General features: G+C 37.3%; 1 protein-coding gene across 1 annotated transcript in view; it reads left to right on the top strand.

The window, feature by feature from the left end:
* Purg (purine rich element binding protein G) overlaps nucleotides 1-18,201 on the top strand; it is a 31,619-nt gene extending 13,418 nt beyond the window's left edge. Inside the window, exon 3 of the mRNA XM_055593487.1 lies at nucleotides 17,311-18,201. Within this exon, the coding sequence (XP_055449462.1) occupies nucleotides 17,311-17,448 (138 nt within the window). The 3' untranslated portion in view covers nucleotides 17,449-18,201. The remainder of the gene's footprint in view (nucleotides 1-17,310) is intronic.
* The last annotated feature ends 4,007 nt before the right edge of the window (nucleotides 18,202-22,208 follow it).

Below are 22,208 nucleotides of genomic sequence, written 5' to 3'. Positions count from 1 at the left end.
CAACCAAGAGCTTTAAAACAGCACCGAATCTCCACTGGGCCCCTAAGGAACAGAAAAACCATTGCCATAATGATGTCAAAGAGTGTACCCTTAAATGTTACACTTTGTATTTGCTTCTGAGGAGTTCTTAGCACCATTAAAATAACAGCATTTCCCCCTTTAAAACTGAGTCCAGTTGAGCCAACGAGATGGCTCAGTAGGTAAAGATACTTGCTACCAAGCCAGATGACATACATTCAGTCTCCAGAACTAACATGGTGAATGGAAAGAACCAACCTAAGCAAAGTGTTGTCAAATCTCCATATGTGTACCTGCACACACATGCACACACACACACAAATATAAATAAATTTCAACAATTTAAAGTTGAAGATTTTTATCCAATGATACTCAGACATTAGTGGCACAGTTTATTAACAAGGTCAGTTTGGATCCTCATCTCCAGGGATTATGATTCAGCTGGAGGAGTGGTTCTGAAATTAGCCTACTTAATTGTCCTGTTCATATCGTGTTCTAATTATCCGGAACCTTGGTGGTGGTGATGGTAGTAGTGGTGGTTATCATTTCAAGTTCCCGTGTTGTCTTGGGTGGCCTCACACGTCTAGGTAATTTGGACTCGCCTTATACTGCCTACAGAGTGCTGGAAACACAGGTGTCAGCCGCCACCTCCACTTGAAAGCTAGTCATTACCATCAACTAAAAGTAGAAACTTTCATTTTTCTAGCTGAAATTGCTTGCATTTAAATACCATCATGGATGGTGATCTTTTTTGTTTGTTTGTTTATCGCTTGCTCTAAACACATGTTTATTTTGTGGGGTCACTTGGCCAGCTTGGTGAGATAGCCAGTGAATACTGACGACACCACGTCAGCCTCCATTCCCTCCCAACAGTATAAACTCAAGTTCCAACTGCCCTTCCTTGCCTTCTGCCCATGGGCTGCATACTCCCTCGGTTTCACAACCCAAATGTTTCTGAAATTCTCTCCAGCTTGAGTTAAGTCTTTTCAGTCTCTCAAATTTGACCCTCCAATTCTCACATAATTTTTACCAGCCTTTTCTCCTAAAATATTAGGAATATTTTAAAAATCCTTAATTTGGAGCTATTTTTTAATGCCTCAATTGTAGTAGTAATCTTTTTTAATTGTGTCAGAATGCATATCATAAAAGTAACCTTTTAATTGTTTCCTAAATGTTCAGTTGTGTTATTTGTATGTAGCCAATCTGAAAAACATTTCTGTCTGACAAACTGAACTCATAGCTATACCATTAATTTCCCCTTCTCTTCCTAGCCCAGCCCCATCGTGTTTTCTTCACAGCGTTTTTTTAAAAAATGTACAAATAGCTTCTTAGCCCCTCTTCTCTCAATAGCGGATTTATAGTTATTGCCACTTGGCTCCAAATAAAAACTTTTATCTTCTTACAGTTCTAGCATGCAAAATGACTTAGAATCGCAAAGCCCTGTGCGTATATGAAGACTGCGCTATAATCCTTGTGACCAAGTGGAGGATATTTTGTCCTGGGAGTTCTTCCAGTGAAAGTGAGCTTTTATCCTGAGAACTGGAGGACTCGTGGCCATTTTTGTGCTTGTTTATTTGTTGAAGATTTGACGTTTCAGTTGCCAGGATAAGTCGACTTAAACAGTAGACTTTTTATATGGCTCTTTCCAGTGTATAGCAGAGGTTCATTTTCTCCTAACACATAACGTGTATCATGTTGGATGTTTTCCTAAAATCTGACAGTTTTAATATTCATTAAATAATTTCAAAAATCTTTGCTTAATATGAAACTTTATCATAAAATAAGTATTATGGGAAGAATATATTTGGATAAAAAATAATATATGGGCATGTAAAGCTAAGATTCACTTTTTTTTAAATTTTTTTATTTGGCTTATTGATTTTTTTTTATTAATTACACTTTATTCATTTTGTATCCCCCCGTAAGCCCCTCCCTCCTCCGCTCCCGATCCCACCCTCCCTCCCCTTTCTGCATGCATGCCCCTCCCCAAGTCCACTGATAGGGGAGGTTCTCCTCTTCTTTCTGATCTTAGTCTATCAGTTCTCATCAAAAGTGGCTGCATTGTCCTCTACTGTGGCCTGGTAAGGCTGCTCCCCCCTCAGGGGGAGGTGATCAACGAGCAGGCCAATCAGATTATGTCAGAGGCAGTCCCTCTTCCCATTACTATGGAACCCACTTGGACACTGAACTGCCATGGGCTACACCTGTGCAGGGGTTCAAGATTCACTTTTTGACAATAAAGTCTCAAATATTATTTTCAGAACCCTTGGACATAACACTCAACACAAGAACTTTTTTCTTTTTCCGTTCAGGGAAATTTTTTTCATTAATTTACAGCAATTTAACTAGGGAGGTGTGGCACAACAGTGGTTCTATAGCAGACCATGCAATTACTTTTCTTTCTTTTCAGGGCTCCTCTTGCTTTTAAAATCTTATTTCATTGTATAGTATTAGCAGACCTAAATCACAGAGCTCCATTTAGTGCCCTGAACTCTTAACAAGCTCAGGCTGCTAGCCCACAGCTTAGCCAGTCCTCAATCTGTAGTCTCTGATATAAGATTAGCACTAATATTTTACAAGTAGGAACCTGTAGAAAACATTTAATTTCAGCCTGGAAAGTCCCCAAGTTCTGAGCTTTCGTTTTAAAATCATTTACCTACTCTTTTATAGTACTAAATTTATTTAGAATATAGAACACCTGTGGCACTTTGGTAACTGATGCTAGTTTGCATTATTGTTCTTGAAGCATTATTAAACCATATCCATATTTAAGCGAGCTTATGAGCAATTGGGTAAATATGTGTGATTTGGTTTGTTAGTCGCCAGTTATTTTTCAATGTTTTTAAAGGCTCTAACTTATATTTGAAGAATGTAAGCAATACATATAATGAGGCATTACAACAAGCTACAATTCCAGCAGGTCCCTTTAAGGTATTTGCATCTGATGTAAGTCGCATTACATAGCCTCTACATGGGATGTGATAGAAACTTTTACATTTTATGAAGAAATGATTAATCTTGGGTAAACACAGAACTTGATTCTCTAGACTTTCAATAATTAATTCTAAATGACAAGTTACCATTAGTAAATTTGTTACACAGCATAGCTTTAAAGTGCATATAAATGCTAAATTATTTGCTGTATTTATTTTACTTAAGAAAGCCAAAGAATTTTAGGTGTTTATTACTTGGACTATTATTTCAAGTCTTTGTGGAGTTTAAAAGAATTCTAGTCTTGCCTTTGACCCCACGATGTGCAGCAGTGCTTATATCAGGTCAGGGTACCATGTTCAGGAGCCAGATCTGGGTTTTCTAGCCAGGCCTGGGCCTAGGGCAAGTCACTTAACTCTGGGGATGCCATTTTTCTCGCTCGTCACTTGAGGGGACCAGATCAGGAAATGTGAGCTCTGGGCCCTTCTAGTATCTAGATCCCTTGAGCCAGTCAAACACCTTAGCTATCTTCAACGTCCTTCTATGGCCCATGTCTTCTCCAGCAGCATTTGTTGCATCTGTCATTTATTGACCATTCTACGCTCAGCATTTTTCATATTTAGTTGTGGCTGCTTTGCATTTTTGCTTCTAATTTGCCTTGTCTCCATGGTTAACCGTGTGTGTGTGTGTGTGTGTGTGTGTGTGTGTGTGTGTTAAAGCTAACACAGATCATATATCAGTTTTATCTAGACAAAAGCTTTAAGTAGGTAGTTCTTATAGTTTGATGAGATTTTTAGACAAGTAACCTAAATCTTGATTAAATATACTTTAACCTTAGTTTCCCATATGAAAACTCTCATCTCCTTGACTTGAATATAAATTTAAAGAGCCTCTTTCTTCCTCCTTTGCATTCCCCTCCATACCTTGCCCTGTGCTGATTGCATAAATCATCTCTTCAGTTAATCACCACTGTTCCTCTTCCTGTTCCATTTCTGCCTTTGAAAACACAGTACTTAACAGAATTATAAATGGTGACAAGTGATAGTGAAAGGGATCATTTAAAATGTGCTGGGGGAATATGTCGTTTTTTTGTTTCAAAGATGTCTCACAAATTAAGGTGCAATTTGATATGGGGTCTTCTGTTTCCTAAACTAAATTTTACTTAATGACATTTTTGTGCCATGTCCAGTGTTGCTTGATTCTAAACATCTTTTGGAGCCTAATCAAACTTGTATTCCCATTCAACATATATTTATTTTATCTGCCAGGTTCCAGGCAGTGTGTTCATACATATGAGACGAGTGTTTGAAGCTACTATCGTAATTAGCTGTATTTTACATTTAGCAATTGATTCTTTAAATATGATTGTTTACATTCTGTCAGTGCTCTAAATATATTTCACTGATGCAAACAGAGAAATACAACAGTACTATTTTAGACAGTTATTTTGTCTTCATCATTCCAAATCTTTCACTGTCCTGGAATAAAAGTAGCAATCTGTTTTATCTCATGCCTGCTGTGTTCAAGTGGCAATGCATTCCTGAGCAACAAGCATGAGGGATGACTATGCAGCCCTCTGAAGTCCCCTCATACAATGCTCCCATGATTTCCGTAGAGGGACACAGGGTGGTGACATGTATTGCATATTTGCTCTCCCTGCCTTAGACTTTTGTATTCTGTCTCACTTTAAGTTTTATTTCATTCATTGTATAGTCACAGATTCCTTTTTACATAATAGAATTTGCAGACATCTTCCAGTGTGCTTTACTATAATGACTATGTCACTCATGAGCCAAATGGAATCACCCTGATTCTGTTCAGGTTGTGTGAATCAGCAGATGCACTAGTCCTCACATAGAAACCCTGCAGTCCAGACCACCCAGGGACACATTGAATTATTTGTGGTATAAGAAACTGATATATCCTGAACATTTTCTGGTGACTTCATTAATTTTTAAATATTTTTCTAATTAAATTAAAGACTTAAAAATGTGGAACTTTACATTATATATATACAAATAAATATATATATATATATATGTATAATAGAGAGAGAGAACTTAAAATTCTTTTCAGAGTTCTTTCACATACTCAGCCTCATTTTGTCCTGATTTAAATTTGTTGCATATTGCTACCCCCACCCTTGGATGTATAAAACTTGAGTCCTTGTCGGATAATATGATTTGCTGTAATCAGCAGCCTATCTAATAATGATAAAATAACAAGGTGTTAATAAGGCCACTGATAATTAATGCCTTCATAATAACAGGCAAATTTTAGATGGCAGTCTTTCAAGAATTGGTCAGTTTCAACATTTTTAGGCAGATGTGGTAGTGTATGCTTATAATTCCAGCATTTCTGACAGAGAGGCAGGAAAACACAAGTTCATGGCCAGCCTGGACTACGTGAAACTCTATTTTAAAAGAAGAAGAGTAGGTACTTTCTTGCTTTCACATAGTCTTTAGGCTCAAGCCTTCATTTGCTTTATGCTGGTTTTGAGCCCTGGTAGAAGACACAGCACTCAGTGCTCTGGTGGTCCTGTCAGGCCACAGATCCAGTCTGAACTGGATTCTGGCTGTCAACACAGCAGCCTAGCTTCCCAGCTTCAAACTTGCATTCATCTTTGCCTGAACAGCCTGATCCCTTTTTCTCCCCCGTCACCTCTTATCATTGCAGCTGCATTGTAAGTTTAACTACCTAATTTGCATAGTGGGTCTAATAAATCAATCTATGAGCCCTTTCTCTATGCTCACTTCTTGTATTTATCTAGTTTATCCATTTTTAATACAACATTTTATTCTTTAAGAAATTCATACATGCATACCATGAGCCTATGCTCCTATGAACACTTTGTAAGTGACCACATAATAAGATGAAGGCAGACTCTGCTCCAAAGATCTGTTTGAAGATAGTGTCAGTTTTCTCTCTAACTCAAGAACCCACATCTCTCTTTCCTTCATGAGTGTTTACAATGAATAGTGAAGAGTCCAGAGTGCCGTAGTGTCCTCAGTTACACACCCAAATTCAGTCATATTCATATGTCATCTGTTAGAGCAAGAGCTCAAGACAGAAACAGCTCCACTTTGGTAGGATTAATAACAGTGTGATCAAAGCTGTAATTAGGAAATTCCACAAAATAAATGACCCCTATGCTTCGTATTCCCAGTTTACCAGAGTTGTGGCATTGCTGTAGTAGTAGCCATCTTAATTTCTGAATTTTACATGCATATTAGATTATTCTGACCTCATATTTTTGGCCATAAAAAGTTCATGTGCAAATTGGCCTAATCTGCAAGAATTATCATGTATTTCTAAATTAGCATATATTTAAATAAGATATATGTAAATTTCATTTTTAAAATGCTCTGTATGACTAGGATTTTGAAGGAAGGGCTTAATAGAAATTCCACAATTTCCTTTTTCTATGAAAAGAATAAAACAAGAATCATTATAATCGACTTCCTCCACTCCCTTCAGCAATGATTTTAATATTTCTAGGTTCTAGGTCCCCCTAAATTCCAAGCACTAGTACAGAGCAGTAACTAGCATAGACACTGGTGTCAGCCAGTCCTGGATTGAAGTCCAAATTCTGTCAGTTGTATAATTATGTTCTGGGCCATCTTCTGTCTCCAGGGCCTTCTGTCTCAATTCCAAAGCAAAAGGACCACTTGTGAACCAGATGCTCCTTAGGAAAGTTAAGCGTTATAAGGTGTAGGAAACCATAGCAAAATAATCTATCACATAGTGACACTTGAGAACTGCTAACGTTATTCGTTTTCCAAACCCATAAAAATGCATGATTCTACAAGAAGTATAACAAAATGATGCAAAAGTGGGAGTGGGCCTCACAAGAACTCTAGGTAGCAGTGGTGAGGAACTTAAATTCCTTTTAGTCTTAGAAGTATTGTAGTTATCGATAGAAGAGTACAGATGCATAAGTGAAAATTGCTTGCACAGAAAACCAAAGGCACTAGACTCGAAAAAAATATTCATTAGACTATCAGAATTAAGAATTTTCTGTCCATCCAGAGACATCATTAAGAAACTTAATAAGATCGTTTAAGAAATTATATATATATATTCCATCTATGAAAGGCCACGCATGAGGTAGGTGACATGAGTTGAAGACCAGTTATCCCTGCATTAAAAGAACATACTTCTTATGTTTCGTCATCTTGGCATGATAGCATAATGACGTGGCAACCTATTATCTACTTGTCTATATATGCCATCAACTTTGATTCTGAAAGACTTCCCTTCACCTTTATAAATAGGGGAAAATCTCCAAGATGTCCTGGGGTTTCTTCAAAACCACCTAACTGTGCACTTTGGAACTTGCACTAGATCTTGCAAAGTGATTTCTTACCAGCCAGTGTTCATCTTTTGCTTCAGAATCAGTGGAAGTGTATGTTTTATTTAAGATATCGCTGGGTAGTCTTCTCTCAAACACAAGAATTTTCACATTCCTCTATTCTAAAACAGAAACCATGATTACATACAATTCAAGTGTGATGACAAATGTCTGTAATCTTAGCCACCTAGGAGACAGGAACAGGACCATGCTACTAAGACCTTACCACAAAACAATAACAAAAAAGTAGTAAGGTTAGATATGGGACTCATTTTAATGGAAGAAGCATTCTGCTCATAAGCTTCTGGGTTTCAGGATATAAGAAGCAACTACAGTTTGGGCCCCAGTGATTGTGGTAGAGCACTGTGCAGGTCGTGGGCTTCCTGACACCTTCCCTCTCAGGTATCTGAACTGTATTTTTTTTCTTTTATCTCACACAGGAGCTCTGTTTTCTTTTGACACTTGAAAACTTATAAAACTACAAGAAATGTTTCCCTGACAGTCCTCTGATTGCATCAGTATTTCTTGTTTCCTCTGAGAGGCATACACGGACTGTTAGGTTATTGGACTGTTAGAGGAAAGCTATAGCTGAGAACCTGCATTATCTTCTCAATGTATTGTTTATTATAAATATATCAACTTCTACTTATGCCATTTTCTATTAACAGCCACGATAATAATTGTAGGTTAGGAGAGTCACCATTCTTTTTGTTTTAGTTTAAGCATGTCCCCACACTTTCACTTTTAATTAGATTGTGTAATGTGAAGTAAAGCTATTTTTCAAAGCAAGGAATACCAATTTCAGGGAAATTAGGTTATTCATTCAGTTTTTCAAAATACCCATACGATAGCCTTGATTGTGCAGGAAACATTGTTTGTACCTTTCTATTTTTTTCCTCTACTCTCAGGTGGAGGTGATTATGGATAGTAAAATCTTATTTTAAATGTGTTTGTATGACACATAGATATGGGACAGTATAAGGCGTTGGTGGGGTTTTAATTGAAATTACCGAAAGGAATAGATTGGAGAAATGATTGGTGTCTGATTCATGCTTTAACTTTACAGATGAATGCTTGGCATCACTTGTGAGCAAATTCTGTTCAGTATATTAGCATTTTCTTCTCAGAACTAATATAATTTTCTTTTTTTTTTTTTAGAATGACTACACAGTGTAATAAGGTTATTTCTGTAAGAAACTAAGCATCCACTAGATCTCTGATTCAAAAAGTAGCCTCCCTCTTTAAAACTGATGAACACAGGCCAAATTACAATGGTGAAGTAATCATAAATTAGGGACCTGCACTGGCATCCCAACGTTTCAAAACCTGGAATACTACATCTATATTTCACTCTGTGCCATACAGCATACAGTAAAGTCCTGTTCTCTCCCACCTGCCTGTACTGAATCAGTGTCCTTTCTAAACGGTGGCACCTGCTGTTCAGCAGTCCCCTGTAGGGTATTAGTCCTGGATTCCACTCCAGACTGTGTTACTCTTTGTGGGAGAGTTTGAAAGGGAGACTTTTGAGGAGAAAAAAAAATGGCACCTACCTTCTGATGCTTCTGAAAGAATATTTAGGTGTATTTCACTGTAATGCTTTTCAATTTTTGATTAAAACACAATTTACATGGTGTCAATGCTATACCACTCAGTTTCAGTGAATATGAAAACATGGAGTATTTCCGTTACCCAAAAAGCTCCTGTATGCCTGTTTTCAACCAGCATACCCACAGCCCACCTACCCTCCTAATTTCTAGAAGCAACCATTGATAATTTGCCATGTTTGTGTATTCTAGAATTTTGTTTAACTTAATGTGTTTTTTTTTTTTTTCATTTTGGTTTCTTTCTCTGTCAGATCATCCATGTTGTTGAGTTTCATGGTAATTTCTTTTTATTGCTGATATCTTCTTGAAACAGATCTGAACAGTGTATCTGAATTGATGAATGTGTAGACAGCAAACCTATAAAAAGAAATACACGGTGAGGAAGTACTGTGCAGTAGTAAGCGACAGCGCCTGTAACCTTCAGACCCCTCTTCCAGTTTAACTGGGACTGTGCGGATCAAGAAGTACTATATGGGACACTTGAGTTATTCTACCAACAACAGAAAACGGGTGAGAACCCATCAGCCAACACAGTGGCCATCAAACTCATTTCTTTTGCTTTATAGTTACGCTGTGATTTCACAGAGTAAATGTTAAAAATATTCTCAGGTGAGGAAATACTTGGTATAGAGTCTAGTTTATCAAACACCCTGGACTAGGATTGGGCCTGCCACTGGGTACCTGTCATCCAAGTACTCTGGAGGCTGAGATGAGAGACCTACAAGTTCAAGGCCATCTGGCCGAACTTTGTCTTTTAAAGAAAAATGATAGCTCTAATACTTCCATTGTTTGCTGGCATGAGGACTCTAGTTGATGTAATGTGGACCTAGTGAGCTCAGTTTTATAGTTAGAAATTCTGTTGGATCTGGAATCCCAAAGAAAGGTTATATATAAGTCACAGGTGAGCAGGCACTTCAAGATTGACATCTGGACGGCATCTGTCTTTTTCTAAACATCCTAATGATAGCTAATCTGAGTTCTGCCATTTTACTCCAAGTCAGTGAATGGCAGTGAATTTGAGCAAATGTTTACTCTGATTCTGGGGTGCCACAGTATATTCCAGTATACCCAAAGGGTGAAAGGTTTCACCACCTGTTGTCTTTTGCAAGAATTCTGTCTTTGTCCTATAAATAACTGGATGTGATGTTGCCCTGCATCTTTATCTACACCCACCCTCAACACCAGGAGCACAGAGGCATCGCATACCAGGTATTGGTTGTCACCTACCAATAGCATACACAAAAGCTACTCTCCTGCCATTATGCGAGGTTGACACATCCTTCAGTGTTTAATTATTTGGCAATAGAAAAGAGCCATATAGCAACATAAGGCATAAGCCAACAGAAGGCATCAGTTCATGGGAGAAGGTACCCTAATGAGATAAAAAGTAGCCTGAGTGCTGAGAAAATACTAATAAAACTTACTATTACTTTAATGCCCCAGATCTCATATCCACTTGTGTTCTCATTTCTTTTATGTCTCTGCCTACCACTAAGTACCCTACAGTCCTTTGTTGCTCTTTCTTAAATACATATGTGTGCATGTGTGTGTGAGTATGATGTCTGGAAGTGGTCATGCATGCCGTGGTGCACATGTGGAGGTCAGAGGAGAACTGCATAGAGTTAGTTCTCTCAGTCCACCTTTAGGTGGGTTCTAGGCTCAAACTCGGGTCACCAGGCTTGGCCAGCAAATGCCTTTACCCACTGAGCTGTCTTGCCTGCCTTCCTTCCCTACTTGTACTTATTCTTCTCCTGGTTTCACTATTCATATTTCAGTCTGATAATTCCAAAAGTACTGAAATGAAACTTCTCTTTAATGTGACCTACTTTAATGCAGAATTTGACCTACGTTGTATTTTTCATTTTTAAAAGGAAGGTTAGATATGAATAAAGAGACACCTTATTAGTAGAATTTAACCTGTAAGGAAAGCCTCCAGAGCCATCATAATAAGCCTCAAGGATATAGTCTCAATTCTAAAGTCTGCTAACTTCTTTTGAACAATATCTAAACAGTCCATCATCATTTTACTTGTAGTAATTAATTTTAATTAACTGCCAATAGTTTCTTGCCCGATGGAGAAGTGAGGATATAGCCCCTTTTGTCATCTGAATATAAGAAATGCTATCAGCTTAATGTGAGGATGGCAAAGAGACCATGGGTTGTGAATTACAGAATTACAATCTTCATTTCTTGGTGCATATATCCTGCCTAAGGGTTTTTTAAAAGTCTCAGCATAAAATAGAGTTGCTGTCATAGTAACCTTTCTTCCTTGCATTTGCTTGTTCTGGAGAGCCAAAAATCCCAGGATTTTATGGGGCTAGAGGTGCTGGCCCATGGGTTGAACATGGGCTTAGCACAGGCAGGGCCCTAAGTTGAATGCCCATCACATCACCCAAAAGAATTGGCTTCTCACTTTCCAGTTTTTACTTCATTACATTCTTGTTATGATTGCTTCTCAGTCAACATGTGTCACTAAAACTGCTGGGTTTATATACATATAAAGTGACTTTACTTAAAAATTCAAACTTATTATCAAAAGACACAATTCTTCCGCTAGTTGTATTTAAAAACCATAACTCTGATTTTCACAAGAACTAATTCACCTTTCTCTGTTAACCATGAGAAATGAGGTCATAAAATGACCTGTTCAGTGAGTTCATGGAAACTGGATGGAAACATGGAGTAGGATGAGGATGGCCTCCTAAACACTAATTTTATTGACAATTCAAAGCATTATCGTATCCACATACTATTGTTACTTAAATAGGATTATTCAGGATTTAAAATACTTTTCTTAAAATTTTTGCCAGAGAAAGGATAGTCATTTATTTAAAGAGAACATTTAATACTCAGAGCTCTGCAAGACCTCTGAACCACCAAACTCTTAGGGCTTAACTTGCCTTTTTTCTTGAAAAGAAAATCAATTTTGAGTGTCACCCAGATTCCCACTTTGTCAGCTGAAGAATCAGTCAGCACAATAAAGACTTTTAGAGCTAGAAAGGACTGTTGGTATCCTCTGGTCTAACCGCAGAAGTCACTCAGTCCAAGGAAATCACTCTCTTCTCCAGGGACTTCGGTTTTTCTGCTTTAGCCACAGTCCACAGATCGCAGATCATACAGATGTGCAGCTGTCTTTTCATTCCTTCTGATAGTGGGCTGCAGCTGCGTGGCTTATTTCCTTGATTCACTATCTGAATTAGCTTCAGGAAAGTATCAGCTGCTATGTGCAGCAGCTCGCCTTTAACTAGAACACCTGGCAAAGGTAAAGATGGATAATTCCTAGTTTTCGGGAATGTTGTAGTCAGTGGCATCACTGGCACTCTAGAAAATACACTTTGGTCGGCCATGTCATGGTGACTTCAGAATGAGTAGGGCTACCCTGTTAATCAGAAGGACATGCCACCTACCGTAGTGCAGTGGAGGCCGGCACAACTCTTCATGGAGTCCTCTGGCGGGAGTATAATATAAAGGTTATTGGTCTGTTTTCTCAGTCCTGTTTCTCTCTACATGAAATCAGCAGGTATTTCTTTTGTATATTCCAAGCTCTGCTGGGTCTGACTATTAGAGCAGAATGCAAGATCCTGTCTTTGGTCCCATAGATGATAAAATATGCTTGCCATGGAGTAATACGTCACTGCCTACAGAGCAGAGCATTCGACTTTTATAAACTCTGCGCAATTCAACCACTACCCATGCAGTTGATTAATGTTGCCAACCTCATCCGGCTACAGTGAGAAATACATACTACAGCTGTTGTGAGGTATTTTACAAATGAGAATTCTGTAAACATAACAGCTAAAGAAAAGACAAAAAAGGTTAAATAATATAGTAAGAATTCGTTTCTTGCAGATGGGCAGTATTTATATCAATGTGTAGAACTAACTGTACCACAACCTATATTCTAGGCGAATACAATTGTCTAACTCCTACACTGTCAAAAATGTGGATTAGCAAGAAAGACTCCACAGCATTAGATTATTTGGGGTATTCGATCAGGTAAATAAAGTTGGAATATTATATATAATGTAGACTTTCCATGTCTTCAACTTTAATTTAAGAATTTTATGCATTTCAGTGTTTTTTCAGTTTTTCTCTAACAGATTTTAAATGCTGAAACTATCAAAGTCTATTACTTAATGGTAAAGGAGATCATTTCTTATGCTCAAAAACTGTGAGAAGATCCTGTGGGTAGACATCTGTCCTGTGATTAACCTGTCAGTGCCCTGGGTTAGGGTTAGTGCAAGAGGAAGAGGATTTGCAGTGGTTTCTCATACACGATCCTTTCCAATTTGACTGTTTTCAACGTTTGTCAGTTTTCTCAGAAGACTACCATATCAGTTTCTGTCTCATAATCTAGCCACAGAAGATGAAAGGTTTGTATAACTGGACTTTTTTTCCCAGATGCCTTTATTAAGTCATTCTTATACTGTTGAGCAGCAGTTCTCAACCTGTGGGTCGCGGCCCATTGGGCTCCGCATATCAGATCTTTACATTGCAATTCCTAACAGCAGCAAAATTGCCATTATAAATAGCCACAAAATAAATTTACGGTTGGGAGTCACCACAGCATGAGGACCAGTACCAAAGGGCCTCTGCATTCGTTAGGTTGACAACCCCTGTTGTAGAAGATTCGAAAGCTGCAGAAAAAGAAAGTGATCCTTTCCAAGCCATTCAGTGTTCTGTGATGGTGAGCTGGTCCTCAGTTTAGCAGTAGTGCTTTTATGTTTTCACCAGCCTTCTCACTGCATGCTGCCCAATTAGCCTCTGACATGAGAGAACCCAGATATCCTGCACCTGGCACTACCGAGCTTCCAGTCTCACTCTCTCCTGAATGATAAAATTTTCATCTCAGTTTTCAAAGAAACAACCTCAAGTTCAATTTCATTACACTCAGAAATAGTAGAAATGTTCAAAATTTAAATTTGTATGCATGCCAGTATCTGAACTATATATTAATACAGTTAATACATGGTAAAGAGTCATCTTTAATTCTTATCTGATGAAATGGGAATTCAGCAATATGGGGAACTAATATACCAATTCTTTGATTTGTTCTATATTTCATGCTTTGGTCTCCATTGTCCTTTTATCCTTATATTTCTTCTAAATATAACTTCTAAAATACATTTCCATTTAGTGTTTCTATTTAAATAAAAGGGATAGGATTATGTAAAATCAATATCGCACGTTTTTGCTGTACTTAACAAGAATGAGCAGTTAAGATAGGAAACCTCAGTATTTAATACAGTTTTCCAAACTTGGGTATCAGATCATACAGTTGCTTTTGTGACTGAAGCGAGTAAATGTAATATGCAATCAAATAGACAAAAAAATAATAATAATAATAGCTAAGCCAGTAAGTTTTTTAAAGCGTTAAGACTTCTGTGCATCGCATGGCAAAGTTTTGCTAACATTTGCTTGAACGAGATCTCCTGCTGTCGTCAGGTTCTGTGAAGCGTTTTCACTGCACTTGGATGTGAATCCTCACAAAGACACAGGTTCTTACCAGTTACCACTTTAAAAACACTCTGCTGTTTTTGGACAGTTATAGTTCATCTTCCTGGTTATATTTGTGACGTTTGTGAGACTGTACTAGTACGCAAAAGATGAACCTATATACATATTTAGAGTTTGAAAAAGTAGAATTGTGTGCATTTTAGAAAAATATATGGTAACTTGTGGCACTTTGAAAACGGAATGTGCAATTGTAATGGTTTATACCACTTTGACATTTTTAACCCTAGAATTACTCTTACTAGGCTTTAGATTCAAAAGCAAACCCAATCCTAAAACTAGCACTTTGTTCCTACTTTTCCTCTTTGCTTCATGTGTGGGATGTTTTACATAGGTCATTCTCCCACTGAGTTTTCTCTTCTTATGTCCTGACCTCAACACCTTCTAAGAACAGTTTAAATGAGTCCAGTTATTATCAGGAAAAACCATGACCAATTGGTATCATGACCATTTACTCTTGTGCTGATTTAAATATAAGCAAATTCTCTTGTTAAAACCTTTCTTAAAAAAAAATTTAAACATTTTAAGTGTTTATTGATTTAAAATAATTTGGTAGATATGTAAATAGTCATAATTTATCCTAAAATCTAGATTTTTCTGCACAACCAAGTATATAGATTTTCTGAAAACATGCCCATATTCTCCCAAGGAAAATAAGATATATAATAAATGTATTTCAGTATGGGTATGGTTCCATATACATAAATGTCTGTTCAGTCACAGGAATTTCCTGTGACATACAATGGGTTGTAAGCAAAGTGGGTGTAAATGCTAACATTAGACTTTGGCATCAACACAAATTATGCATAAACTTGCTGCAACAGAGGGAATCTATTGGCCTGTACCTGGCTGATTTAGCATTCGGTTTCTCTAGCCGTCCCTACTTAAGGCTGGACAATCATTTTAAGTGAAGGAAAACAGAAACAAATAACTTTTTTTAAATGGCCCCATTTGCCACAGTTTGAAAACTGTTGAATTATTTTGAAGTTCATTGGCCACTAACAACTTGTTTTATGTACAAGTCATAGCATTTAGAAATCACACATCTCCCCTTCCCTTCAAAATGTATTAAGAATTGATGAAAATTCATAACTCTTAACTTCTAATTATTAAAAATCATTATCTATATTGAAAGAGTAAATGACATAAGAACTACAAGAGATTGGTAATAATGTAACCCATAGACTATCAAGCTTCTGGTAGTGCTGGGTTTCTTGCAAAGCCTTAAATTAAATATTTTAGTGAAAAAATTACCTGATAAAAGAAGGCACTTTATTATCTGGAGCTAAATATTTATCTGCATAGAATTTGTCTAAAGATCCCTTATTCTTTATCCTTTTATAACTTTATCCTAGTTATACATTTTTCTAAAGCCACGTAGTATATAAAGTGATAAAGTAAACTATTTTAATTTAACAGAAAATTGTGTTACATATTATAAACAACAAATAATACAGAAAATAGTAAAAGAAAAGTATATGTGAAAATACCGTGTAAGTTAACATATAATCATTTGAAATTACCATGTAAAATTTTTAAAAATTAAAAAAAAAATTTAGACCGCTTTTATTTGTTAATTCTTATATTTTAATTAGCTCTACTTTATCTCAAAAAGATTATCAATAACAGGGAAATCAGAACTATTAAACTAGCCTATCATAGCTTTATTCTATTTTGACTGAGCTTTTTCAGTGTAGCTGTAAAACATTAAAAATCCATTTTGTTTCTTCTTTGCTCAAGTCATGCAGACTGACTTGGTGAGTTATCAAATTTGAGTCATTCCTGTAGACGTGTTGGTATATATGTGCTCCCTCTTGGGGAAATCAGTAGTTGATTATACAATTAATTTAGTCAACAAAAAAAAATACAATTATTTTCAAGATCAACCCTTGCATGTTGATCCTTAACATCCGCCAATGTACAAATGATAGGCTAGTATTTCCAATTTTGTTTGTGAACAGTGTACCTAAACATTTAAGAAAACATTTTCCATGATGTTACTTATTTTTAAATCTTTCTACACTTTAGCATTTTTCTCTTTAGTTTTAATAAGTATTTTAATAAATGTAAATGCTTCCTAGACAGAATCATCATTTCATGATATAGAAAAGAATCAAGTTTATCAGGTCTTTCCTCACCCAGGAGAGACTAAAAACAACTTCTGTGTCAATTGTTTGGTTTCTGTCTTTGTTTTCTTTTTAAAATACGATATATTAACCCACAGGTGTGTGACTGTCAAGGCATGAACAATCTTAAGTGTAGATCTATTGAGTACTTTGTGATGCTGAGTAACAGGCTTCTCTCAACCTCTGTGATGCTAAGTATTTTCCTTAGAACGTTTGTTTAATGTTAGATTGTTGTTCTGAAAGATGTTGGTCCTAGCGGGATTTTTAAAAACTTGGAAAACAAACGCATGTATTACAAGTATAGAAATGGTGAATTGTAAACTTACCATACAGGACTGATTCTATTTTCAAACATGTTTCACTGTTAAATATAGACAACATAACATTGCTGCCATACCGTTGCTGAGTACTCTTTCCTAAATGACCCTGTTATCACTACTCCAGATTAGATGTGGGGCAGATACATGATTGACTCCTGTATCTGCATAGATATTTCCAGGTATATTCTTCTCTTGGTGAGTAAGATTATATTTTCCATGATATCAGTACATTGAGATCCGAATATACCTGTATCAATGCTTATTGCACATTTCTTATACAGTACCTTCATTTGCCAAAATTGGCCTAGGCTAAAACTGGAGGGTTTGTTACATGTTTTCTGCCAGAAAGATTTTCAATTAGGAGTGGGTTTATACTGTGGAAAAAATAGTGGAACTCCCTTTAAAATTTCTTATTTGCTAAATTTAAATTAATATTTTTTCTTTAGCTCACAAATTACCCTAAATCCAGAGAGAATCTCAACCTTTTTCACTGTTGTCAGAGCAAGCATAAGGAACAGCCCTATGACACTACAAAAACAGTTGAGGAATCAGGACTAAATCCCTTATGTTACACTCCAGAATAAAGACACTCGGTGAAAGGAATGAACTGAAGTTCATCACGAGTGCAAGGCTTCTGCACTTGGCATTCCTGCACGGAAGGGAAGACAGGTCTCAACGCCATTGGCATCATTTCCACACTGACCTTTTGTGGAAAGCCCTCCATCACCCTGGAGGATTCTCGGCTCACTTGGGTTTGCTCTGTGGGGGGATGTTTCCTTAACTCGCTAAGCCTTTCAGTTTCCAAATCGCCATTTGCCAGCATTGAGGGAGAAGACACGTAGACTTGAAAATACTTTCTTAAGAGATCATGTAACTATATAACTCTGGGTTGAAATTTTGAGGTGGGGGGATCATCTCAATCCACTGCCTCCTCTAATAAACACTTTTTTAAAAATCTGTAACTGTTTTAGTGTTAACAGGGTACAAGGTGGTTTTGTCCTGTATTGTATTTCAAAGGTTCTCATCGGTTGTGATGTATTGTACTGTATGAAAAGAAGTCAGAAATTGCCTTGTATTGTTTATAATGGACCATAACACATATTAATTCAGTTTTCATGTTCCAAATTTTTCAGTGATGCATGTTCACAGTTAGGTCCTAAAATCCTGTGGTGCTAATTCCTCCATAATTCAATGGTGCTTTTGTGGATGCTAACTGCACACATGCTAAACAAAGCTTGAAATTCAAAACTTCCCTCCCTTCCTCTGTTTATATGAAGTAAAATAAAATAACTTGAACTTGTCTCAAAGTATCACTGACAATCTAATAAACTGGTTTATATGTGTCATTAGTTTGGATTCTTATTTTTTAGAAGTCACCTCAGTCACACTGGGCCCCAAATGCTGATTTTTTTTGGGGGGGTGTAGTTTTATAATTATTTTTTGTATGTTTTTTATTTTAATGTTTATTAATTACACTTTATTCACTTTGTGTGCCCCCGTGGTCCCTTCCCTCCTCCCCTCCCAATCCCACTCTCTCTCCCCCTTCTCCACACATGCTCCTCCACAAATCCACTATAGAGGAGGTCTTCCTCTCCTTTCTGATCCTAGTCTATCAGTTCTCATCAGGAGTAGCTACACTGTCTTCCTCTGTGGCCTGGTAAGGTTGCTCCCCCCTCAGGAGAAGGTGATCAAAGAGCAGGCCAATCAGTTCATGTCAAAGACAGTCCCTGTTCCCATTACTATGGAACCCACTAGGACACTGAACTGTCGTGGGCAACATCTGTGCAGGGGTTCTAGGTTATCTCCATGCATGGTCCTTGGTTGGAATATCAGTCTCAGAAAAGACCCCTGTGCCCAGATTTTTTGGTTCTGTTGCTCTCCTTGTGGAGCTCCTGTCTTCTCCAGGTCTTATTATTTCCTACTTCTTTCATGAAATTCCCTGCACTCTGCCCAAAGGTTGGCCATAGCCCAGGGCCAGATGGTTTCAGCACAAAATTCTACCAAATGCTAATCTTACATGTGTTTATTTCATTATTCATCTATACCTGCAAATTTATGTTTTCTCAAGGAATTTAAATCCAGTTGATCAAACTTCTAAAACCATGTTTGGATAATATCCATAAAACCAAACCCTGTCAGACGTGAAAATAAGTATGTTGAAAAGACCAAACACGTGCCAATGTGCCTTTGTCTGTTTTAGTAGTTTACTGATAAGGGGATCATTGGATTGAGCCAGCAGGAAAGTAAGGATACCTTCTAAGTATTTCATCCCAGATAATGCTAAAAGGACTCACTCCTCCAGAACCATATTTGAAGTAAGAGTTGTAAGATTCAAGTGTGGCCTGACAGCAGTGTTCCCATCTAGCAGGCATGAGGCCTTGGGTTCAATTTCTGCAATGCAAAAGTCAGAAGGAAAATTTCATTCTTCAAATATGAAAATAAGGAAAGAAATAATCAGATTGTAATTTCCCAGAACAAACTGATGTCATGTATTAGAACAGATAATCGAGAAAAGCATGATGATGGTCTCAGGAGAAGCTACACTCTGCCAGCCCTCTGGAGAAACTGTATTCTGAGGGAGGCTGCTGAGAACCTCTGTGAAATCAGAGAGCATTTCTCCCAAGCCAGGGATAAATTTAATACTACAGCCATATGCACATTTGCATCCTAATCTTGTATCTGACCTTCACCACTGGGGATATTAAATTTTGGAAAGAAAAAAAAAAAAAAAGGAAGCAAATTACTAAGGCTTCTCCGACAACAGTCATTGACATCACATATAAAGGACTCATGTTTACTAGTCTGCTGACTGAAATGCCATTTCTATACCAATGAAGTTCTTTGTCACACATTAATGTCATCTCAAGTAGCTGTTGAGTCTCATCTGGCTTCTGACATCAGAAACTAAAATTTAGAGAATGGAGTCGCAGTCATGTTCCTCTGACTCTTGAATAAATGCAATATTCCTAATTCACAGCGTCTCCCAGAGATACTTCTGTCACATAGCACCTGTTTTACAGCATTCATGTGCTACAAAATAATTCCACATTGCTTTAATGAAAAAGGGAGTAAGTGAATATAGGAATATTTTAGAGAGTTTATTTCTGGCAGTGTCTGTCAACATAAAGTTAATTCTATCTTCAAGAAAAGGTAATTTTTTTTTTTGCTTTTGTGGGAGAAAAAGTTTTTTATATATGAAAATATTTCCAACCTTAATATCATAGTCAACTAGATTTCTGTATTACTTTCCACTATAATATTTGTGCCATCAAAATTTTATTCTTAAAAATGTTATCTTTTGAGGCACTCTAACTTAGTGAGACCACACCTCAAAATGCAAAGAAGAATGGGGATGTGGTTCCTGGTGGAGAGTTTGCCTAGCATATTTGCAGCCCTAGGTTCAGTCCTCAGACCCTAAAAATAAATAATTCAAATAAATAAAATTCATCTGCCTTAAATTAAAAAAAAAAATCAGTCCCTCTTTGTAAGCAAAACTTTGATTCAAGTATGTAAAAGTTACACATTTATCTATAGGTTTCAACAGTATTTTGGGACATTATCTTTTCTGATCCTAAACTAATGATTTTTATCACGTTTTAAGCTCAAGATCTATTTTTCCCTTCTAAGTCCTTTTAGGGAAGCATTTTCTAAAGAAATTCAGATGATTTCCATTAAGGAGAATCTTTCTATTAAAATGTTAACACTGAGAGCCCAAGCTCACTCATCTTTGGGGACTAATTTGTCACATCAGGAATAGTTTGAGTCTGAAAATAGACAATGACCTTAAGTAACAAACAGAATGAGCCTAGCTAGTTCATTTCAGACTTGTGCCCCTTATCGTTATCAGCTGTAGCACTGCATACAGGTTCACACTTAGAACTAATGCCATCTCCCTTCTTCTGACGTCATCCCTGGAAAGAGGAGGTGGCTGTAAAAAGCAATACAATTCACACTAAAGTGAGAGCTGCTTCATCGTCCTGAACAAAGCCCAGAATGCAGTGAGGTCAGCTCTATACACAACTCCTTGCAAATGGATGTCTTGTACTCCATGAATGGTAGACGAACCCTCCACTTTTACAGCACATGAGGTTTGATGTCATAAAAGACCTAACAAACACAGACTTTGAACTTTGCTTTTCTACTCGTCAATTACTGTTTCATAAGCCTTATTATTTTTTTTTAAGTTTAGAAATCACATTTTAAACGAAAGGAATAAGTGTTAGAGACTTAGCCAACTGGTCAGCATATTCTTTCTTTAGTAGAAAATTCTGCTCAGATATGATTAATATCAGGATGTTCTTTGACAAATAAAAAAAAATTAGATGAAGGAGAATGAGTAATATTCACACGTACCGTCTTGTCATGATGTCTCCGTGAGGCAAACCTCCAAAGAAAGAAGTTCACATCAGCTCATCAGAACACAGTCCCTCCAGCCCAAGAGGGAGAACACTAACAAATCCTAACCCTTTGATTTTTTCCTACCTTACATTGATTTCACATCTTTCAATGTAGAGCTATTATGGTTTATATAATTCAGTCACACAATCTCATATTCAGGATCACTTTGGTATCATTAATGATATGGTGCACTTTATGGTTATCATTAAGCATTATTGTTACTCATAAATAGTAATTTATAGTTTTCATGCAGTTTCTACTAAGCACCAACATTAATCATACACTATCAGTAAGGGTATCCTTCACCACGAGAAAAGTTTTACACATAGTAGCTCTCTAATCATGGGCCCCCTTTTTTGTTTCCTGGGTTTGGCTTTGGCTTTTGGTCTTTCTGTGACAGGGTCCCACTTAACTTAAGGCTGCCTCAAATTCCCTGTGTAGACAGGGATGACCTTGAACTCCTGATCTCCTGATCTTTTTGGCATTCGTCTCCTTAGTGTAGACATGCAGCACCATACCTCCTATACGGTGCTGGGGACTGATCCATGGCTTCATGCATGCTAAGCAACCACGCTACCTAAACTGAACCACAGGCCCAGCTCCTTGTTTTGTTGAGACAGTATCACAGTCACACTTAGCTAACCTGCTACTCAACGAGGTGGCCCATGGTGGTCTCGAACTCACAACAATCCTACCCCAGACCCCCAAGTTCTGGAGTGACAGGCGCACATTACCCACACTTAGCTGTACCATTCCCCTCCGGGAGGGAGATTTGTGGATCATCTCAACTCAACAGTAGTGACCAGTGAAAGGTCAAGATCCCTACTCCTTTGTGGTTCTTCTCAGCAGACCACGGCACTTACTACAATTGAGCAGATACGGTGCTGGGATACTTCTTGACCCCTTTCCGGGCAGCCACTGCTAATTGACCATACTCAGCATGCAA

Source organism: Psammomys obesus, unplaced genomic scaffold (genome assembly GCF_907164565.1).
Source record: "Psammomys obesus unplaced genomic scaffold, mPsaObe1.curated_primary_1811, whole genome shotgun sequence".
In the NCBI taxonomy this organism is placed as follows: domain Eukaryota; kingdom Metazoa; phylum Chordata; class Mammalia; order Rodentia; family Muridae; genus Psammomys; species Psammomys obesus.
Note: the sequence above shows the minus strand (reverse complement) of the source record. Positions and strands in the feature narration are given on the sequence as shown.